The sequence below is a fragment of the Ruditapes philippinarum genome, unplaced genomic scaffold, assembly GCF_026571515.1.
Source record: "Ruditapes philippinarum isolate M1 unplaced genomic scaffold, ASM2657151v2 ctg15405_1_1_1_1, whole genome shotgun sequence".
Classification (NCBI taxonomy): Eukaryota; Metazoa; Mollusca; class Bivalvia; order Venerida; family Veneridae; genus Ruditapes; species Ruditapes philippinarum.
Genome location: NW_026863129.1, coordinates 2,503 through 20,080, shown reverse-complemented (window position 1 = coordinate 20,080; position 17,578 = coordinate 2,503). Strand labels below are relative to the sequence as shown.

The 17,578-nt window shown below is 31.3% G+C and overlaps 1 protein-coding gene across 1 annotated transcript; it reads right to left on the bottom strand.

Moving 5' to 3' along the window:
- Positions 1 to 97: 97 nt before the first annotated feature.
- On the bottom strand, positions 98 to 15,536 carry LOC132721219 (uncharacterized). The gene is made up of 5 exons (XM_060705484.1): positions 15,420 to 15,536; positions 8,432 to 8,479; positions 7,708 to 7,729; positions 5,953 to 6,094; positions 98 to 522 (listed from the first exon to the last, which is right to left on the bottom strand). Exons 2-5 carry the CDS (start codon positions 8,477 to 8,479, stop codon positions 321 to 323), a joined length of 414 nt encoding a protein of 137 aa, XP_060561467.1. The 5' UTR covers positions 15,420 to 15,536; the 3' UTR covers positions 98 to 320.
- Between the last annotated feature and the right edge of the window lie 2,042 nt (positions 15,537 to 17,578).

Below are 17,578 nucleotides of genomic sequence, written 5' to 3'. Positions count from 1 at the left end.
TTTATCTTTAAGGGTCTGTCGTGTCAAAATGCGAAAAACAAATGAGTTTTCTGACATTATGAAGCCTTGTTAAACTGACCACAGTGCAGAAGGAAGTGGCCCAATACAGGTGGTAAACCGTCATAGATTGCTTCAGTCAAGCAGATTGAGCCTAGGGTTAAACTGATATAAGGTATGAAAAGGATGACACCGGCCTTTTTATACAGACGGCGCCATACAGTTTGTCACATGTATACAGTTGGTCAAACCTGTACGTCCGTACAGTTGGATTGACTGGGTTCCACACTGTTGGTTGACTACAAAGCTATTTTTAAAGAGACCTACATCTTTGACTTACCAACACATATTATATGATAAGTGAAAACACTCACCGAGAAAGTACATCCAAGGTCTGTATTACCAACACTTTCAAACGTTACCGACGATAAATCTGTGAAATCAATGACCACCTCAAACTCTACATAGTTATTTGATCCTTGAGTTCCCGACACCAGCGGCACCGGGCTTGAAGAGGCAATGTATCTGATAAAGATTATCATACTGATGTACATAAAGTTAGTTCCCTTTTCCTCACTTCCTTTTTCGAATAAGGAACAAGGAATCAGTTCCTTATTCCTTTTTCGAATAGGGAACAGGGAACTAGTTCCTGATTCCTTATTCAAATCTAAATAAGGAACAGCAAAATAAGTATTTATTTGAAATAAAATTTATACCTCATTCAAATCATTGCATAAAGAATCTGCATAAATTATTTTGAAAAAAATGTTAAAGTCGAATAAGGAATAGGGAACCAATTCCTTATTCCTTATTCAACTCTGAATAAGGAACAGAAGAAAATACGTTAAGAAAGACACCAGTTGCAGTTATTTTTGATAAATCTGCATTAGAATTGCAAGGATCAATAATAAAAATCATGAAATAAAGCATCTGCATAAAAATGTTTTTGAAAACAATGTTAAAGTCGAATAAGGAATAGAGAACCAGTTCCTTATTCCTTATTCAACTCCGAATAAGGAACAGAAGGAAACACGTAAAGAAAGACACCAGATGCAGTTATGTTTGATAAATATGCATTAGAATTGCAAAGATCAATCATAAAAATCATGAAATAAAGCATTGGCATAAAAAAATTTGGAAAAAATATGTTCAGGTTCTTTCGACTCCTAATAAGGAACAGAAATAATTACGTAAAGAAGACAGCAGTTGCAATTATAATTGATAAATCTGCATTAGAATTGCAAGCATCAATCATTTAAACAATGAAATAAAGCATCTACATATTTTTTTTTGAAAAAAAAAATGTGAAAGTCGAATAAGGAATAGGGAATTAGTTCCTAATTCCTTATTCAACTCCGAATAAGGAACAGAAGGAAATACGTAAAGAAAGACACAAGTTGTAGTTATTTTTTATAAATCTGCATTAGAATTGCAAGGATCAATCATAAAAATCATGAAATAAAGCATCTGCATAAAAATATTTTGGAAAAAAAAATGTTCAGGTTCATTCGACTCCGAATAAGGAACAGAAGTTATTACGTGAAGAAAGACAGCAGTTTCAGATATTTTTTTATAAATCTGCAAAAGAATTACAAGAATCAATGATTAAAATCATGAAATTAAGCATCTACATATTTTTTGTTTTTTTTTTTAAATAAATGTTAAATTCGAATAAGGAATAGGGAACCAGTTCCTTATTCCTTATTCAACCCCGAATTAGGAACAGAAGGAAATACGTAAAGAAATACACCAGTTGCAGTTATTTTTGATAAATACACCTATGCATTAGAATTGCAAAGATCAATCTTAAAAATCATGAAATAAAGCATTGGCGTAAAAATATTTTGGAAAAAAAATGTTCAGGTTCTTTCGACTCCTAATAAGGAACAGAAGTACTTACGTAAAGATGACAGCAGTTGCAATTATTATTGATAAATCTGCATTAGAATTGCAAGCATCAATCATTTAAGCAATGAAATAAAGCATCTACATATTTTTATGGAAAAAAATGTTAAAGTCGAATAAGGTATAGGGAATCAGTTCCTTATTCCTTATGCAACTCCGAATAAGGAACAGAAGGAAATACGTAAAGAAAGACACAAGTTGCAGTTATTTTTTTATAAATCTGCATTAGAATTGCAAGGATCAATCATAAAAATCATGAAATAAAGCATCTGCATAAAAAATATTTTGGAAAAAAAAATGTTCAGGTTCATTCGACTCCGAATAAGGAACAAAAGTTATTACGTGAAGAAAGACAGCAGCTGCAATTATTATTGATAAATCTGCATTAGAATTACAAGGATCAATGATTAAAATCATGAAATAAAGCTTCTACATATTTTTTTTTTTTGAAAAAAAAATGTTAAAGTCGAATAAGGAATAGGGAACCAGTTCCTTATTCCTTATTCAACTCCGAATTAGGAACAGAAGGAAAAACGTAAAGAAAGACACCAGTTGCAGTTATTTTTGATAAATATGCATTAGAATTGCAAAGATCAATCATAAAAATCATGAAATAAAGCATTGGTGTAAAAATATTTTGGAAAAAAAAATGTTCAGGTTCTTTCGACTCCTAATAAGGAACAGAAGTAATTACGTAAAGAAGACAGCAGTTGCAATTATTATTGATAAATTTGCATTAGAATTGCAAGGATCAATCATTTAAACAATGAAATAAAGCATGTACATATTTTTTTGAAAAAAAAAATGTTAAAGTCGAATAAGGAATAAGGAATCAGTTCCTTATTCCTTATTCAACTCCGAATAAGGAACAGAAGGAAATACGTAAATAAAGACACCAGTTGCAGTTATTTTTTATAAATCTGCATTGGAATTGCAAGGATCAATCATAAATGTCATGAAATAAAGTATCTGCGTAAAAATATTTTGGAAAAAAAAATGTTCAGGTTCATTCGACTCCGAATAAGGAACAGAAGTTATTACGTGAAGAAAGACAGCAGTTGCAATTATTATTGATAAATCTGCATTAGAATTACAAGGATCAATGATTAAAATCATGAAATTAAGCATCTACATAATTTTTTTTGAAAGAAATGTTAAAGCCGAATATGGACTAGGGAACCAGTTCCTTATTTCTTATTCAACTCCGAATAAGGAACAGAAGGAAATACGTAAAGAAAGACACCATTTGCAGTTATTTTTGATAAATATGCATAAGCATTGCAAGAATCAATCATTAAAATCCTGAAATAAAGCATCTACATAATTTTATTTGTAAAAAATGTTAAAGTCGAATAAGGAATAGGGAACCAGTTCCTTATTCCTTATTCAACTCCGAATAAGGAACAGAAGGAAATACGTAAAGAAACGGCAGTTGCAATTATTATTGATAAATCTGCATTAGAATTGCAAGGATCAATCATTTAAACAATGAAATTAAGCATCTACATTTTTTTTGGAAAAAATAATAAAGTCGAATAAGGAATAGGGAATCAGTTCCTTATTCCTTATTTAACTCTGAATAAGGAACAGAAGGAAATATGTAAAGAAATACACCATTTGCAGTTATTCTGTCTTTCTTTACGTAATTACTTTTGTTCCTTATTAGAAGTCGAAAGAACTTAAACATTTTTTTCCAAAATATGTTTATTCCAATGCTTTATTTCATGATTTTTATGATTGATCTTTGCAATTCTAATGCAGATTTATCAAAAATAACTGCAACTGGTGTCTTTATTTACGTATTTCCTTCTGTTCTTTATTCGGAGTTGAATAAGGAATAAGGAACGGGTTCCCTATTCCTTATTCGACTTTAACATTTTTTTCAAAAAAAAAAAAAAAAATTGTGTTTATGCTTTATTTCATGATTTTAATGATTGATTCTTGCAATTCTAATAGGATATGTTTTCGTTTGCGTGAAATATGGTATATATTTTCACGAAACATGATAAAATGCCACATATTTTCACGAGCCGGTACGGCGAGTGAAAATATGTGGCATTTTATCATGTTGAGTGAAAATATATATCATATTTCACAAGAAACGAAAAATAACCTTTTTATGTAATTTCATTATCAAAGAAAATGGTAACGAATCCCCTTGTTTGCTGCCAACACCAATTGAACAGCGCGCAGTAATTTATGCGTAAGCACGCGCTGTTTGGCGCTACATTGTGACGTCATGTAAACAACTCTTTAAACGACTGTACAGCGTTAATTACTGAATTAAAGATATTAGTGTTCGGATTAATTTTCTTTAGTAAGGCCATTTTCCATCATGCTAGATAGTTTTCAAAACAAAATTCAAGAAAAAGTTGTTTTGTATTTATCAGATTTTTTCAAACAAATCGGCGAAAGAAGTCCCTCAAAATAAATATGAGTTTTGACTCCGCCCACTTTCATATTTATATTTCATATTTATTTTTAAAAAATATGAAATATATTTGACTGATATAGCACCATATTTCATGGTTAAAATTAAATGATAATGCATATTTATCAAAAATAACTGCACCTGGTGTCTTTCTTTAGTTATTTTCTTCTGTTCCTTATTCGGAATTGAATAAGGAATAGGGAACTGGTTCACTATTCCTTATTCGACTTTAACATTTTTTTTCAAAATTTTTTTTATACAGATGCTTTATTTCATGATTTTTATTATTGATCCTTGCAATTCTAATGCAGATTTATCAATAACAATTGCAACTGGTGTCTTTCTTAACGTATTTTCTTCTGTTCCTTTTTCGGAGTTGAATAAGGAATACGGAACTGGTTCCCTATTCCTTATTCGACTTTAACATTTTTTTCAAAATAATTTATGCAGATTCTTTATGCAATGATTTGAATGAGGTATAAATTTTATTTTAAATAAATACTTATTCTGCTGTTCCTTTTTTAGATTTGAATAAGGAATCAGGAACTAGTTCCCTATTCCTTATTAGAAAAAGGAATAAGGAACTGATTCCTTATTCCTTATTCGAAAAAAGGAATAAGGAATAGGGAACTAACTTTATGTACATATCATACTGAAGTATTTTTCTTCAAAAGATTAGCATTATACGCAAGCTCAAATTCGTTTCGATAGGTAGTTTCTACGGTAAAACAGGACACCGTAAGTTTATCATAAGACATTTCAAATATTACTTTTAAGTTACTCGGACGTTAAAACTTCAAAATACATTTTGGATAGAATATGTGTGTACCTTTTAACTAGTGCACTTTGATAATATTATGTCTAATATACTTTCAATGTAAAACTCCTATTTAAGGATCACGTCTCAGAGAGAATATTTCTTATATTAACATAGGGCACATTACTTTTACATGAAAACGCATTTTGTATCGTACTTGTAACCTCCCCTGGACTGATTTTTATATCTAAACAAGTGTCGTGTTTTTTTGTTTTTTTTGTTTTTTTTTTTGTTGTCTGTTTGTTTCCTTTTTCTTTTTGTTTGTTTTATGGTTTTTTTTTTTTTTTTTTTTTTTTTTGTTTTGTCTTTTTAAACTGTGTAGGTTTTTTAAGGGTTTTTTTTTCGGTAAAACAAATAATTAACACATTTGGTAATAGTGGATATTGCTAACTAACGTTATTACCCAATCGGAACGTCCTCGCTTATTATCTATAATAACGTCCATATCCGAAGACGTACGGAAAGGGCCGAAAAGTTGCGATAGGTCATTACCAAGCTATCGGTTTCAAACAGACATTATTACATTTTACAGTTCAAAAATAAAGAAATAATTATTAATGAAAACACAGATACTGAAAAAATGATTAATAAATTAATGATATTTATAGATTCTGTCAAATTAACATTAAAAGAACAATAATTTGAAATACGTCAAATTTTACACTGTTTCAAAATATAAATAATCTGAAATACTACAACAAATGCAAACTCAACATATTTCATACTCCTATAATCATAAATTAAGGACAAAATTACGACCAAAAAAATCAGAACATTCTGTATAGAAACGAACGCTACTTACTTGCAAGCATTTGTAGATGTCCCACTGTCGATTATCCCGGTCGTAGGATTTGCTATAGCAGCAGCGGCTACTGTATCTGTACCTGTATAGATCCTGATGTCAAAAGTTATTGTTGTTCCCGAATATGTTGCACTGTATATCACTGAAACAAAACAGATATATCATGTCTAAAAGCGAAACTTAGATATCTTAAATAACGTGACAGATGTGGTAAAATGAAACAAAACAGTTATATCATGTCTAAAAGCGAAAATTAAATATCTTAGATAACGTGACAGATGAGGTAACATGAAACAAAACAGATATATCATGTCTAAAAGAGAAACTTAGAAACATAAATAACATGCGTGACAGATGTGGTAACATGAAACAAAACAGTTATATCTTGGCTAAAAAAGAAAAATTAAATATCTTAAATAGCGTGATAGATGAGGTAACATGAAACACAACAGATATATCATGTCTTAAAGCGAAACTTAGAAATCTTAAATAGCGTGTCAGATGGGATAACATGAAACAAAACAGATATATCATGTCTAAAAGAGAAACTTAGATTACTAAAATAACGTGCGTGACAGATGTGATAACATGAAACAAAACAGTTATATCATGTCTAAAAGCGAAACTTGGATATGTTAAATAACGTGACAAATGAGGTTGCATAAACACAAAAGTAAAAGATATGTCTAAAAGCGAAACTTAGATATCTTAAATAACGTTACAGATGATGTAACATGAAACACAACAGTTATATCATGTCTAAAAGCGAAACTTAGATATCTTTTATAACGTGACAGAAGAGGTTACATGAAACACAACAGTTATAGATATGTCTGAAAGTGAAACTTTTAGATATTTTAAACAACGTGCACGTGACAGATGAAGTAAGGTTATTTTTCTATCCTTATTAAGTTACTCGATCCCGTGTAACAATTTCTTTTTTTCGCCAAATGTCCCGGAAATTACCATGTCGCCCTGTCGCTTTGCTTTTATATCCAAATAGCCAATCCTTCGATTTGAGGCGTTTGATGTGTATCGTTAGCGACAGGCAACCGTTTGGCGGGTTTTGCTAGCGGCAAGACGAAAAGTCAATAACGATATACGTTGTGTTGTCGTTAGCGACAACACGACACACAAAGGTGTTCCAAATCAACCACCATAGTGAGGAGATGAGTTAAACGTTTTCAAGTTGATTAAAGTTGCCAATTATTGGACTGAAAGTCATTAACTTTTGCCAATCATTGGATTGAAAGTGATTCACTTTTTCCAGTCAGTGCAACCTGACCATGCCCTGTCCACATACTGTTGGTAGCTCAAGTTTCGAATTTTGATACTTAAGCCCTTTAGAAACTAGATTAGATGAACTGTTGTAAATTCAATCATTGGACGTTTCATTACACTAATGTTGCAGTTAAATGGTTGATATAAATCTAAACGCGTACACAGACATTGACATTAGGGTAAGAAGAACAACTCTCGTATACTTCTTCTTGTTTTAAATTATTTATTTTTTCACAAATGGGTATAATTTTACTGTCAACGTGATTGGCTTTTATTATTATCATTATTATTAGCATTTGAAAACTATTGAATCTAAATAATTTGCCCGTTGTAAACAAATGATTCAAACATAATATGCGCATTAGTAAAGATAATATATAATTTAAAACAAACAACATCAAAACAAGAAAAAAAAAACCACCAAAAACATGGGATATTTTTGTTAAACGAACAAAATGTTAAATATATACTCACTTTGCTGCGACTCTCCATATGCCTTAAAATAAAATAGAAACATAAATTAGCCGCGTCACGATAAAACCAACATAATGGGTTTGCGACCAGCATGGAACCAGACCAGCCTGCGCATCCGCGCAGTCTGATCAGGATCCAGGCTGTTCGCTTACATACCATGTAACAATTACAGAAACTGATAGCGAACAGAATTGATCCTGATCAGACTGCGCGGAAAAATAGATTTAAAGAAATATTTTTGTTGACTGTTTGTCTTCGGTATATTCAAATACCTTGAACATCTTATTTAGATAATAATATATTTACTTACACATATAAAACATACATATTTCATACATTACATTAAAAAGCAGTTCCTTACTCATTTACAGTTTTGAATGGAACAACTGTAAATCAGGTTAATTATAAGAAGCTGTGTTTCTATGAAATATTACACGTACTGGCTGTATAATTTAGGAAAATTCTTCAAACTGATATGAAACCATTCTAAAAACTATTCTTAGCTTGCAGGTTAATTGTACAACTGTTAGATATGCTTTTCCACAACCATCTTTTCTTGGCCAACAAATTATTTTACATTATGTTTTAATTTCAGAAATAAAAAAAGACTTGTAAACAACAACAACAACAACAACAACAACAACAGCGACGACGACGACGACGACGACGACAAAAACAAATAAATAAATCTAGTAGACATAACATATCAGTATTTTATACTTACATGATTGAAGAACAGGAAGCTCGCAAACACGTATATCAGAATCTGCATCTGGAATTTTAAAAACAGTCACTTTCACACAAAATTTCTTCTTTATTTCAACTCTAGTAAGTTTGATAATGATAATAATAATAATAATGATAATAATAATAATGATAATGATAATGACCCCCACAACTTTTGTCACATCAGAACCTCATAACTAATGCAGCAGTATGATATTAGACTTGCACCAACAGGTGATTTGACAGGTCCATATCATTGTTATCCGTGAATTCTAAAATGGTCAAAAGTCGTTGAACAATTTATTAAATAAATAAAACTTACTATATTGTAAACTCATTGTAAAGGGACGAGTTATAGCAGACGAGTTCCCCGACTGGCATGAAATCTTGAACCAAGACAGGTGTAAAATGTTTATGGGTCAAAATAGTTCGCATAGTAAACATAACCAAAGTGTCTACTCTGTTTCAACGGAAGCCGATAACTCAGTTAGCAACCCTCAATTTTCACAATCGCCGGCGCATCCTAGTGATAGTCGAAATCAAACATATCGCATACCACCACGAATTCAGTCCCTTCCTACGTATAGCCAAGTAACAGCGGGAACTGCCTCTAGCTCGCCAAATATACCCCATTTTAGCATTGTATCGTCTGCTTTAACAGTAGACGACAGACGGCACGTGGAGCGTGACAACCTAGTGAATATGGAGGCTATTCGTTGCCAAAAATCCAGCCTTGTTGATCTGAGTTGAATAGTTTGTTAATGGAAAAAATACAATTGTATTTCTTTGTATGTAAACTCCAATGTTGCAAACTTGGATTGAGTTTGCTGATTTAACATTGTAAACATGCATTTCAACAAAATACAATTTGTTAAACGACAAAACATTAACTGATAGTAGCAATACCAAGTGTTCGAATACTCAAAACAGAAGTTACATTATTAGCTTTACATTGTCGAACCATCATGATTCAGATCAGCATAATCCAGCTTTACACGTTTTTCAATAGGAGATAAAATAAGCTCCGCCCATTTTCCCGCCCACTAAATCATCGTAAATAAACGTATTTTCCGCTCATTTTCGGTATTTACCGTCGGCGACAAGAAGCGGCGTAGTTTCCGTTTATCATACCTTTTAGGTGTTTAGTTACTTAACATTATTCACTTGCATGATTGCCTACAATCAACATCAGCGGACTTTAAAGGAATATAGGCATATAAGTTTTAAATCGTTGTAGACACCACATTTCCTGGAAAAAGAAACTTAAAAAAACCCAAAAAAACACCAGGTTACATACTGTCTGAGGTTAAATATTTTTCAAGGAAGTGAAAACTATTGAAAAGACTATATTCAACGACAAATAAATTTTACTGATGGTATTCCAATTTGCATAGGAATGAGTAATATTTACAGTTAGGCTGCTACCTTACCACTTTCAAATTTTCAAGTCAACTTCTGATAGAGATTTTTGATACGACTAATTACTAATACAGACCAAATTCTGGCTGTTGTCTTTCCTAGTTGTACTATTATATTAGTAACCTTAATTCTAACGTATGACTTGACAAGTAAAACAACTTTTAACAATAGTAAAATTATAACCAAAGTTGTATGTACCCTTTCGTACATAACTTTTTATTTTTCCCATTTTGTTTTTCAATAAGTAAAATTTAAATGAGTCCAAATGTATGTGTGTTGATTATCAATTTATGTATACCTTGTTTATTTTATCTCTTAGAAAGCCATCACTTACAAAACTTAATAAATATTCTGTGTAGTATTTCATGTACATAAAAGTAGTTCTCTGTTTTTGGTCATATAGACAACAAATTTAGACAGCAAATCTAGGTAACAGCTAATGACAGCATGTATACACATATTTTAGAGGTGCTATTGATTCAGCATAATGCATAAAAAAGACCTTAACCTACGCCAGCTTACATTTATTGTTATATTTAACAATAAAAGGCTAAATCACATCCTATGACTCAAAATACCTCCCAATGGAGGTAAACAGAGTTGCCAGGATACACTGAATATTTATTTCAACATTAAAATGGGACAAATTCACAAGTTTTGGTTATACAACGGAATAATCGATAGAAAAATTTGCACCCAAAATACTCCTTTAAAGAAAGAAGGCACAAGCTTATTGTTCAGTTCTCTTTATTCGTGTTGCCAAAAGTGCCTTCCATGTATCGCATTCTAGTACTATTTTTTCTGAAGGTAAAAAAAAGAGTATTGCCGTGGCTTACAAAACCCTATCAGTGATATCACTAATCAGTGGTGTGTGTCGTTATATATGGGAAACATTTCCTTACGTTATTTCACAAACTTTAGTTTTTGCATATTATTATGCTCATTATCAGTATATACGTTGTTACATTTTTACATTATATCTTAACCAATTTTGCATTACTTGAGTATCCTGTACTAGAATAGGTTTTAACAAAATCAGAGGATGTTCAAAGTCAAGAGTGATGTAACAGTTTCTATATAATTTGAAATATTTTTGTACCCGCAAGAGTTACCTCTCTTTATATTCTGCTTTCGTGAAATTGGCTCCGACTATTAATTTTCGTCTATTTCCGTGATAATTCCATATATGGAAGTTGCAAAATCGTTTACAAATGTTAATCGCGTTAGAATGTAAAAGGAAAGTGTGGTGTTGTAAACCTGAGTGTGTCAAGTTGATGCAGTTACATTCTCAACGTCATGATGCACAGCCATGAACGTATTGTGTACGTTCTATTGTTTACATTTCTACATGTCGCAAATATGAAGTTATACATTTATAAATACAGTTTGCAATTTATCTAAGTTGCATGTTAACAGCTTTCATTTTATCAAATCGAGATAATCAAAATGCTTTATACCAGTGCAGTATGTAACTCTCGGATCGACAATTAGATTTTTACTTTTCTGTTTAGTAGAACCGAAGTATGCATTGTCAAGTTTCAAAGGCTGGATTTTTGGCAACGAATAGCCTCTATAAGTGAACGGTAGTGGCACGGACGGTCATAATTTTTCACCTAATTCCGTATTAATCGAAAATCACGAGAAAATCACCGGACAATAGGACAATCGGGAGAGACAACCTATTAAATGTGCACTTTTAAATGTACAGTGTCTCGTTTCCAAAAATGTAAATAAGCTAGAAACACCCGAATTACGGACTTTATTCGATGATTACAGTATGATTTTCTTGACAGAAACTTGGTCGAGTGAATATATTAACATGAAGGTTGACGGTTTTGAGTCATTAGTCTACATCGGTCGGAGAAAAATAGCTATAGTAAAAGAAACTCTGGCGGCGTTGCTGTATACGTAAAACTTGACTTGATTGATTTTGTGTCTTTATACAGCACAGATAGCGATGATATTTTATGGCTGAAAATTGACGGTTCAGTATTTGATTTACATAATGATATATTTTTGTGTCTTTGTTATGTAGTACCGAAAGGAAGCTCAAGAGAAGCTTTCATTTTGTCAAATATATATGATAGAGTTTTAAATGAAATGGTAAAAATTAGTAGTATCACAAATGATAATTGTTCTTTTATATTTCTAGGGGATTTAAATAGCCGAGTTGGTCAGTTGAATGATTATGTCAATGATGATGAATTAGATATACATATTAGCTCCTTTCTACCTGATAATTATGTACCAGATCATGTTTTACCAAGAATGTCTCAAGATTTTGGGACAAACCAGAATGGAACATTGCTTTTAGACTTTTGTAAGCAATCTGGCCTCAGAATACTAAACGGTCGTATAGGAAAAGATGCAAATATAGGGAAATACACATTTATTGGTCCGCTCGGAAATAGTTTAGTTGATTATGTATTAGCAAGTGGAAATATTTTTAAATTGTGTGATTCCTTTGAAGTGCTAGATCCTAATATATTATCTGACCATTGTGTAGTAACATTTAGCCTTTCTGCAAAATTGCAAGTTATAGATTTGTTAGATGAAAATGTTTGTAGCAATATAGAATATACGTATAAATGGAATACAGATAAGTTACATGATTATAAACGAAATCTGTCTGAGGATTTAGTGTTACAACAAATAAATAATCTTACATCTGAATTAAACGCTGTAGTAAATAGCAATGATGTGGACGAAAACATATCTTGTTTTTTAACTATAATTGACAGAGTTTGCTCCCCACTATTTAAGCATGTACCGAAAAACCCAGTAAATACTCCTGTTATAGATATGAAGCAAAAATGGTTTGACGATGAATGTGCGTCAAAACGAGACTTTTTCTATAAATGCCTAAATGTGTATCGAAATTGTAAAAGTGATAGTAATAAAGTAAATATGTGCAGAGCAAGGTCGCAGTATAAACACATGTTAAGGGAAAAGCGTTATAGATATAGACAATTAAATACAAATAAATTGATTAAAGCCAGGGTTGAAAATGCAAAGCAGTATTGGAAAATGTTGAAAGGGTTATCTGGTAATACCGTTAATTCAATGTCACCTTCAACTGAACATTTCGCCAGATATTTTAAAGCCACTAATAACCCGGAAAATACTTTTTACCAGGCAGATGAAGATATGTTATTTTTTAACGATAGATATTTAAATGGGGAACTTCAAGTAATGTTTTCTGAATTAGACGCAGAGATAAGTAACTTAGAAATTGTAAAAGCAGTTAAACAGCTTAAGAACAGTGCTAGTGGAGGACCCGATCTATTACTCAATGAATTTTTTAAGCATGGTATAGACATATTACTACCGTATTTATTCCAATTATTTAATAAATGTTTAAATATGGGTTATTTTCCAAGTGCATGGAGCGACGGTTTTATTGTGCCAATTTTTAAAAGTGGTGACTTAAGGGAGCCAAGTAATTATAGAGGTATTACCCTATTAAGTGTGTTAGGTAAACTGTTCAGTAGAATTTTGAATAACAGGTTGAATGCATGGGCCGAAAATTATAATGTTTATATAGAGGCGCAGGCCGGTTTTTCGAAAAAATATGAGTACAGTAGATAATATTTTTGTTTTAAGCAGCCTTATATCTTATACGTTAAACAATAAAGAAAAACTTTTTTGTGCATTTGTTGATTTTCAAAAGGCCTTTGATTTTGTGGTAAGAGATATTTTGTGGTACAAACTTATTAAATTAGGAATAAGAGGGAACATTTTAAATGTGATTAAGTCAATGTATGAGTGTGTAAAATCACAAGTTAAAGTTTTTAACTCTTTAAGTGAAGTTTTTTGAGTGTCATTTAGGGGTCCGTCAAGGTGAATGTCTATCACCTTTCCTGTTTAGCATGTTTTTAAACGATATAGAAGATATATTTATAAATAAAGGTATAGAAGGCATTGATATTGGTACCATGAAACTATGTTTACTATTGTATGCGGATGACATTGTATTATTTTTTCTCATTCTGCAGATGGCTTACAAAATTCATTAAATGTGTTACAAGAATATTGTTCTAAATGGAAGCTTACTGTCAATACTAAGAAAACAAAAATTATGATTTTTAGAAAAGCTGGACGTCTTCCTGAAAATTTAGTATTCACTTATAATGATGAAAATATAGAAATTGTTAGCAAGTTTTAAATATCTGGGTGTTATATTTACGACAGGAGGTGTTTTTTAATGAATGGACAAAATGTTAGCAGGCCAAGCTTTGAAAGCAACTTTTCAACTTGATAAATATTTGTATAAGTTCACACCAATCACACCTAAACATATGTTAAATTTGTATGATAAATTAGTAACGCCTGTAATGAATTATTGTTCTGAAGTATGGGGATTTCACAAAGCTACTCATATAGAAAGAGCGCATCTTATGTTTTGCAAAAGATTATTAGGTGTTAAAATAAGTTGTCAAAATGCATTTGTTTATGGTGAAACCGGAAGAGTCTCTTATATTACTCATAGATATTTACATATAATACGGTACTGGTTAAAGTTATGTCAAAGTGATGATGTTAAATATGCAAAGAAAATGTACAATGTTTTTAAAAAGTGATCTTGAATCCCATCCTAATCATATAAGTTGGGTATACAATGTAAAAGGTTATTATCTAGATTAGGATTTTATGATGTTTGGTTAAACAAGGAGTTGGTGATGTCAATATATTTTTGAATATTTTAAATACACGATTGTACGATATATACCAACAGGACTGGAATGCAAGTTTACAGGAATCATCAAGAGCATTATTTTACAGAACAATTTCTAGTTTTAATTTTCAGAATTACTTAAATGTTTTAAATGTAGAAAAATATAGAAAGGCAATGTCTAGATTGAGAATGTCATCCCATAGGTTAGAAATTGAAACAGGTAGATGGAGAAAACCTATAAGCACACCAATTGAACAAAGAAAGTGTAAATTTTGCAATGTACTAGAGGATGAATTTCATTTTATTATTGAGTGTACACTTTACGCTGATCTCAGGCGTCAGTATATAAATAGAAATTACTGGGTTCATCCAAATTATATTAAATTTGTAGAGTTGATTAATACCACAAATGTAGTCGACATAAAGAAGTTAGCAGCTTATATTTACAATGCATTTGAAAAAAGAACATTGCTGCTATCAACAATTTAGTTATATGTTTAAATGTTAAAAAAAGAAATGTACACATGTGGTTATAATATTATACTAACTATGTTTACATGTTTTCTATAAATAGATGCTTTGTCTCTCCCTACATGATTGTATGTTAGTATAGAAATGAAATGTAGAAATAAATCTGTCATTGATATATGATTACCTACATGTATATTCAGTACAATATTGTTAACACCTATATAATTACATATTGTTTTCAACATTGAATGTTATATTGCTGCATGTACATGGGCCATAAATGGCTTACTACTTAATAAAAGATATATATATATATATATACAATGTAAATATATCTAAAAAAAAGCATTTCTGCATTAAAGAATCATTTTGATAAAAACGGAAATTGACATTTAATACAAATAAAACTTTATTAGATTACCTTTGATAAAATGAAAAATCCTATGAAACGAAATTGTAACTTCAAATGTCACGGTTAAATGAACCCAACATATATAAAATCATACTAAACTAATGGTAGTCACGTTTCACTTATTACCGAATACAATATATTCTCACTGCCTTTCATGCCTCCACGGAACCTTTTCAACTTCACGTAGCGTTGGGGCAATCGTTAAACATCGGCACTTCTCGTATAGTTCGGATAAGAGAGACGAATACACCAACGCGAATGGCCCGAGCTATTAAGACAAAGTTCACACGCAGAAAAAGTAACAAATGACATGTCTGTTAGTATTCAGAGTATTCCTTTTTACGATCGTTCATAGTATCACTGTGACTCTTTCTTCAACTGTGTAAAAGAACACATTTACTTTGACACAAATGTGACCCATGGAGGCCACAGTTTTATCATGTGGTAAAGTAGTTCCAATATGTCGCCCTATTATGACAAAGGTCTATAGCAAAGCATAATAGCCGAAGAGATCAGGTTGGATGTAAGGGGTTAGATAGAATATTGCGATTTCCAAACCGAGGGCGACCAGTTTGGTCGAGAACAAGCTTAAGTAATAACAGGTAAGAGATTTGCACCAAAGCCCCCTCCTTAACTGTTCGCGGTCTTCTATAGGCCTCATTGATGCGATAAAGATACTCAAAATGTTTCGACTTCGTGCACACTGTAACACAAACTTTTCAATACTTTAGGCCCTTAAGAAGTTAAATTAACATTGTTAGAAAACCAGAGTCAATAAATTCAGTGCGATTTTACATAGTATAGTCAGATCTTATTGACCTGTCAATTATGAATACATTATAGCACTCATTTAAATATTCGATCCCACTTCGGGTTTGTTCGTTTATCTTACGAGAATTAATATGGAGTATATTACTTACGTTTGGAAAGTCCCACTAGATTAATGTAGGTTCTTGTAACATCTGCAATAGCACAGTCGGTTAAGTGATTACCTAATGCATGAGGGGTCCGAGGTTCGATCCCTTTTTTGACACTCTTTTTAGACTTATTCTTTCTTTATTTTTATGTATATATTAATGAAAATGGTCAAGCGCTTGCAATTTGTCTACACGGATATGAACCAACTAAGAAACACTGAATTGTCACATTTGTATAGTATAATTACATTTATTGATTTAAATCGGAATGAATTTTCAGTATTAATTCTTAAACTTTTTTGTAAATACTATACATTTATATATAACAAATGTATAGTATTTACAAAAAAGTGCAAAACATATTAAAAACGGAACAACCATAACTTAAAAAAGGTTGAAAATAGTTATGAATAAGAAAAAATACTGGACATACGCTGTCTCGATCTTACAACACATAAGGCATTTATATAGTATATACCAGTAGCTCACCCTACTGCGTTATAACGTGTCAGTGTAACTAATTAATAGAAACAAAATGAATTTAACCACATCTTACTGCGAACATCTCACGGAATTTACCGAACATTTATCGAATATTAATATATTCTGTGCATTGACCGTTAATCAGTATGGAATTGACAGGTAAATAAAATCAAACAATATGAAAATATCAACCTGAAAACTATGAAAAGAACAACCTGATGTCTATGAACACAACAGTGAGTGGCAAAACATGTTAGATGATTTGCAATACACATGAAATTCAAACTCTTCAGGAGTACAATCTTACGTCAAATGGTCACAAGTGCCGAAAAAACATGTTTCCACTCCTTTCATGTCATAAACTCTCATTGGAGTCTCTTTAACAAACTTGTATAGGTTAAAATGGACTTTAAAGCTCAATATAAGATTTTAACAGATGTATTTTATGTTGGTATATACTTATTAGGCGTAGTATGTAGAAATTCATGCGTGAAATAGACAGTCACAATTCGGTGGATTTTATGTGCAGTCATACGAAACTGTTTTACCACACCCGACTTATACAAATGATTTTTTACCTATCAGTTATTCAGTTTTTATGCAATTATTGTTCTAATGAAAGACTGTTGCATTTGCTATTTAACTTAAGAACAATGTTGCATTTTAAATTAATTTGTCCAAGCTGTATCTTTAGAAAGAATAAAATAATAATATAATGAAAGAATAAGATGATGAACGAATAATATAATAAAAGAAAGTTAATATAGC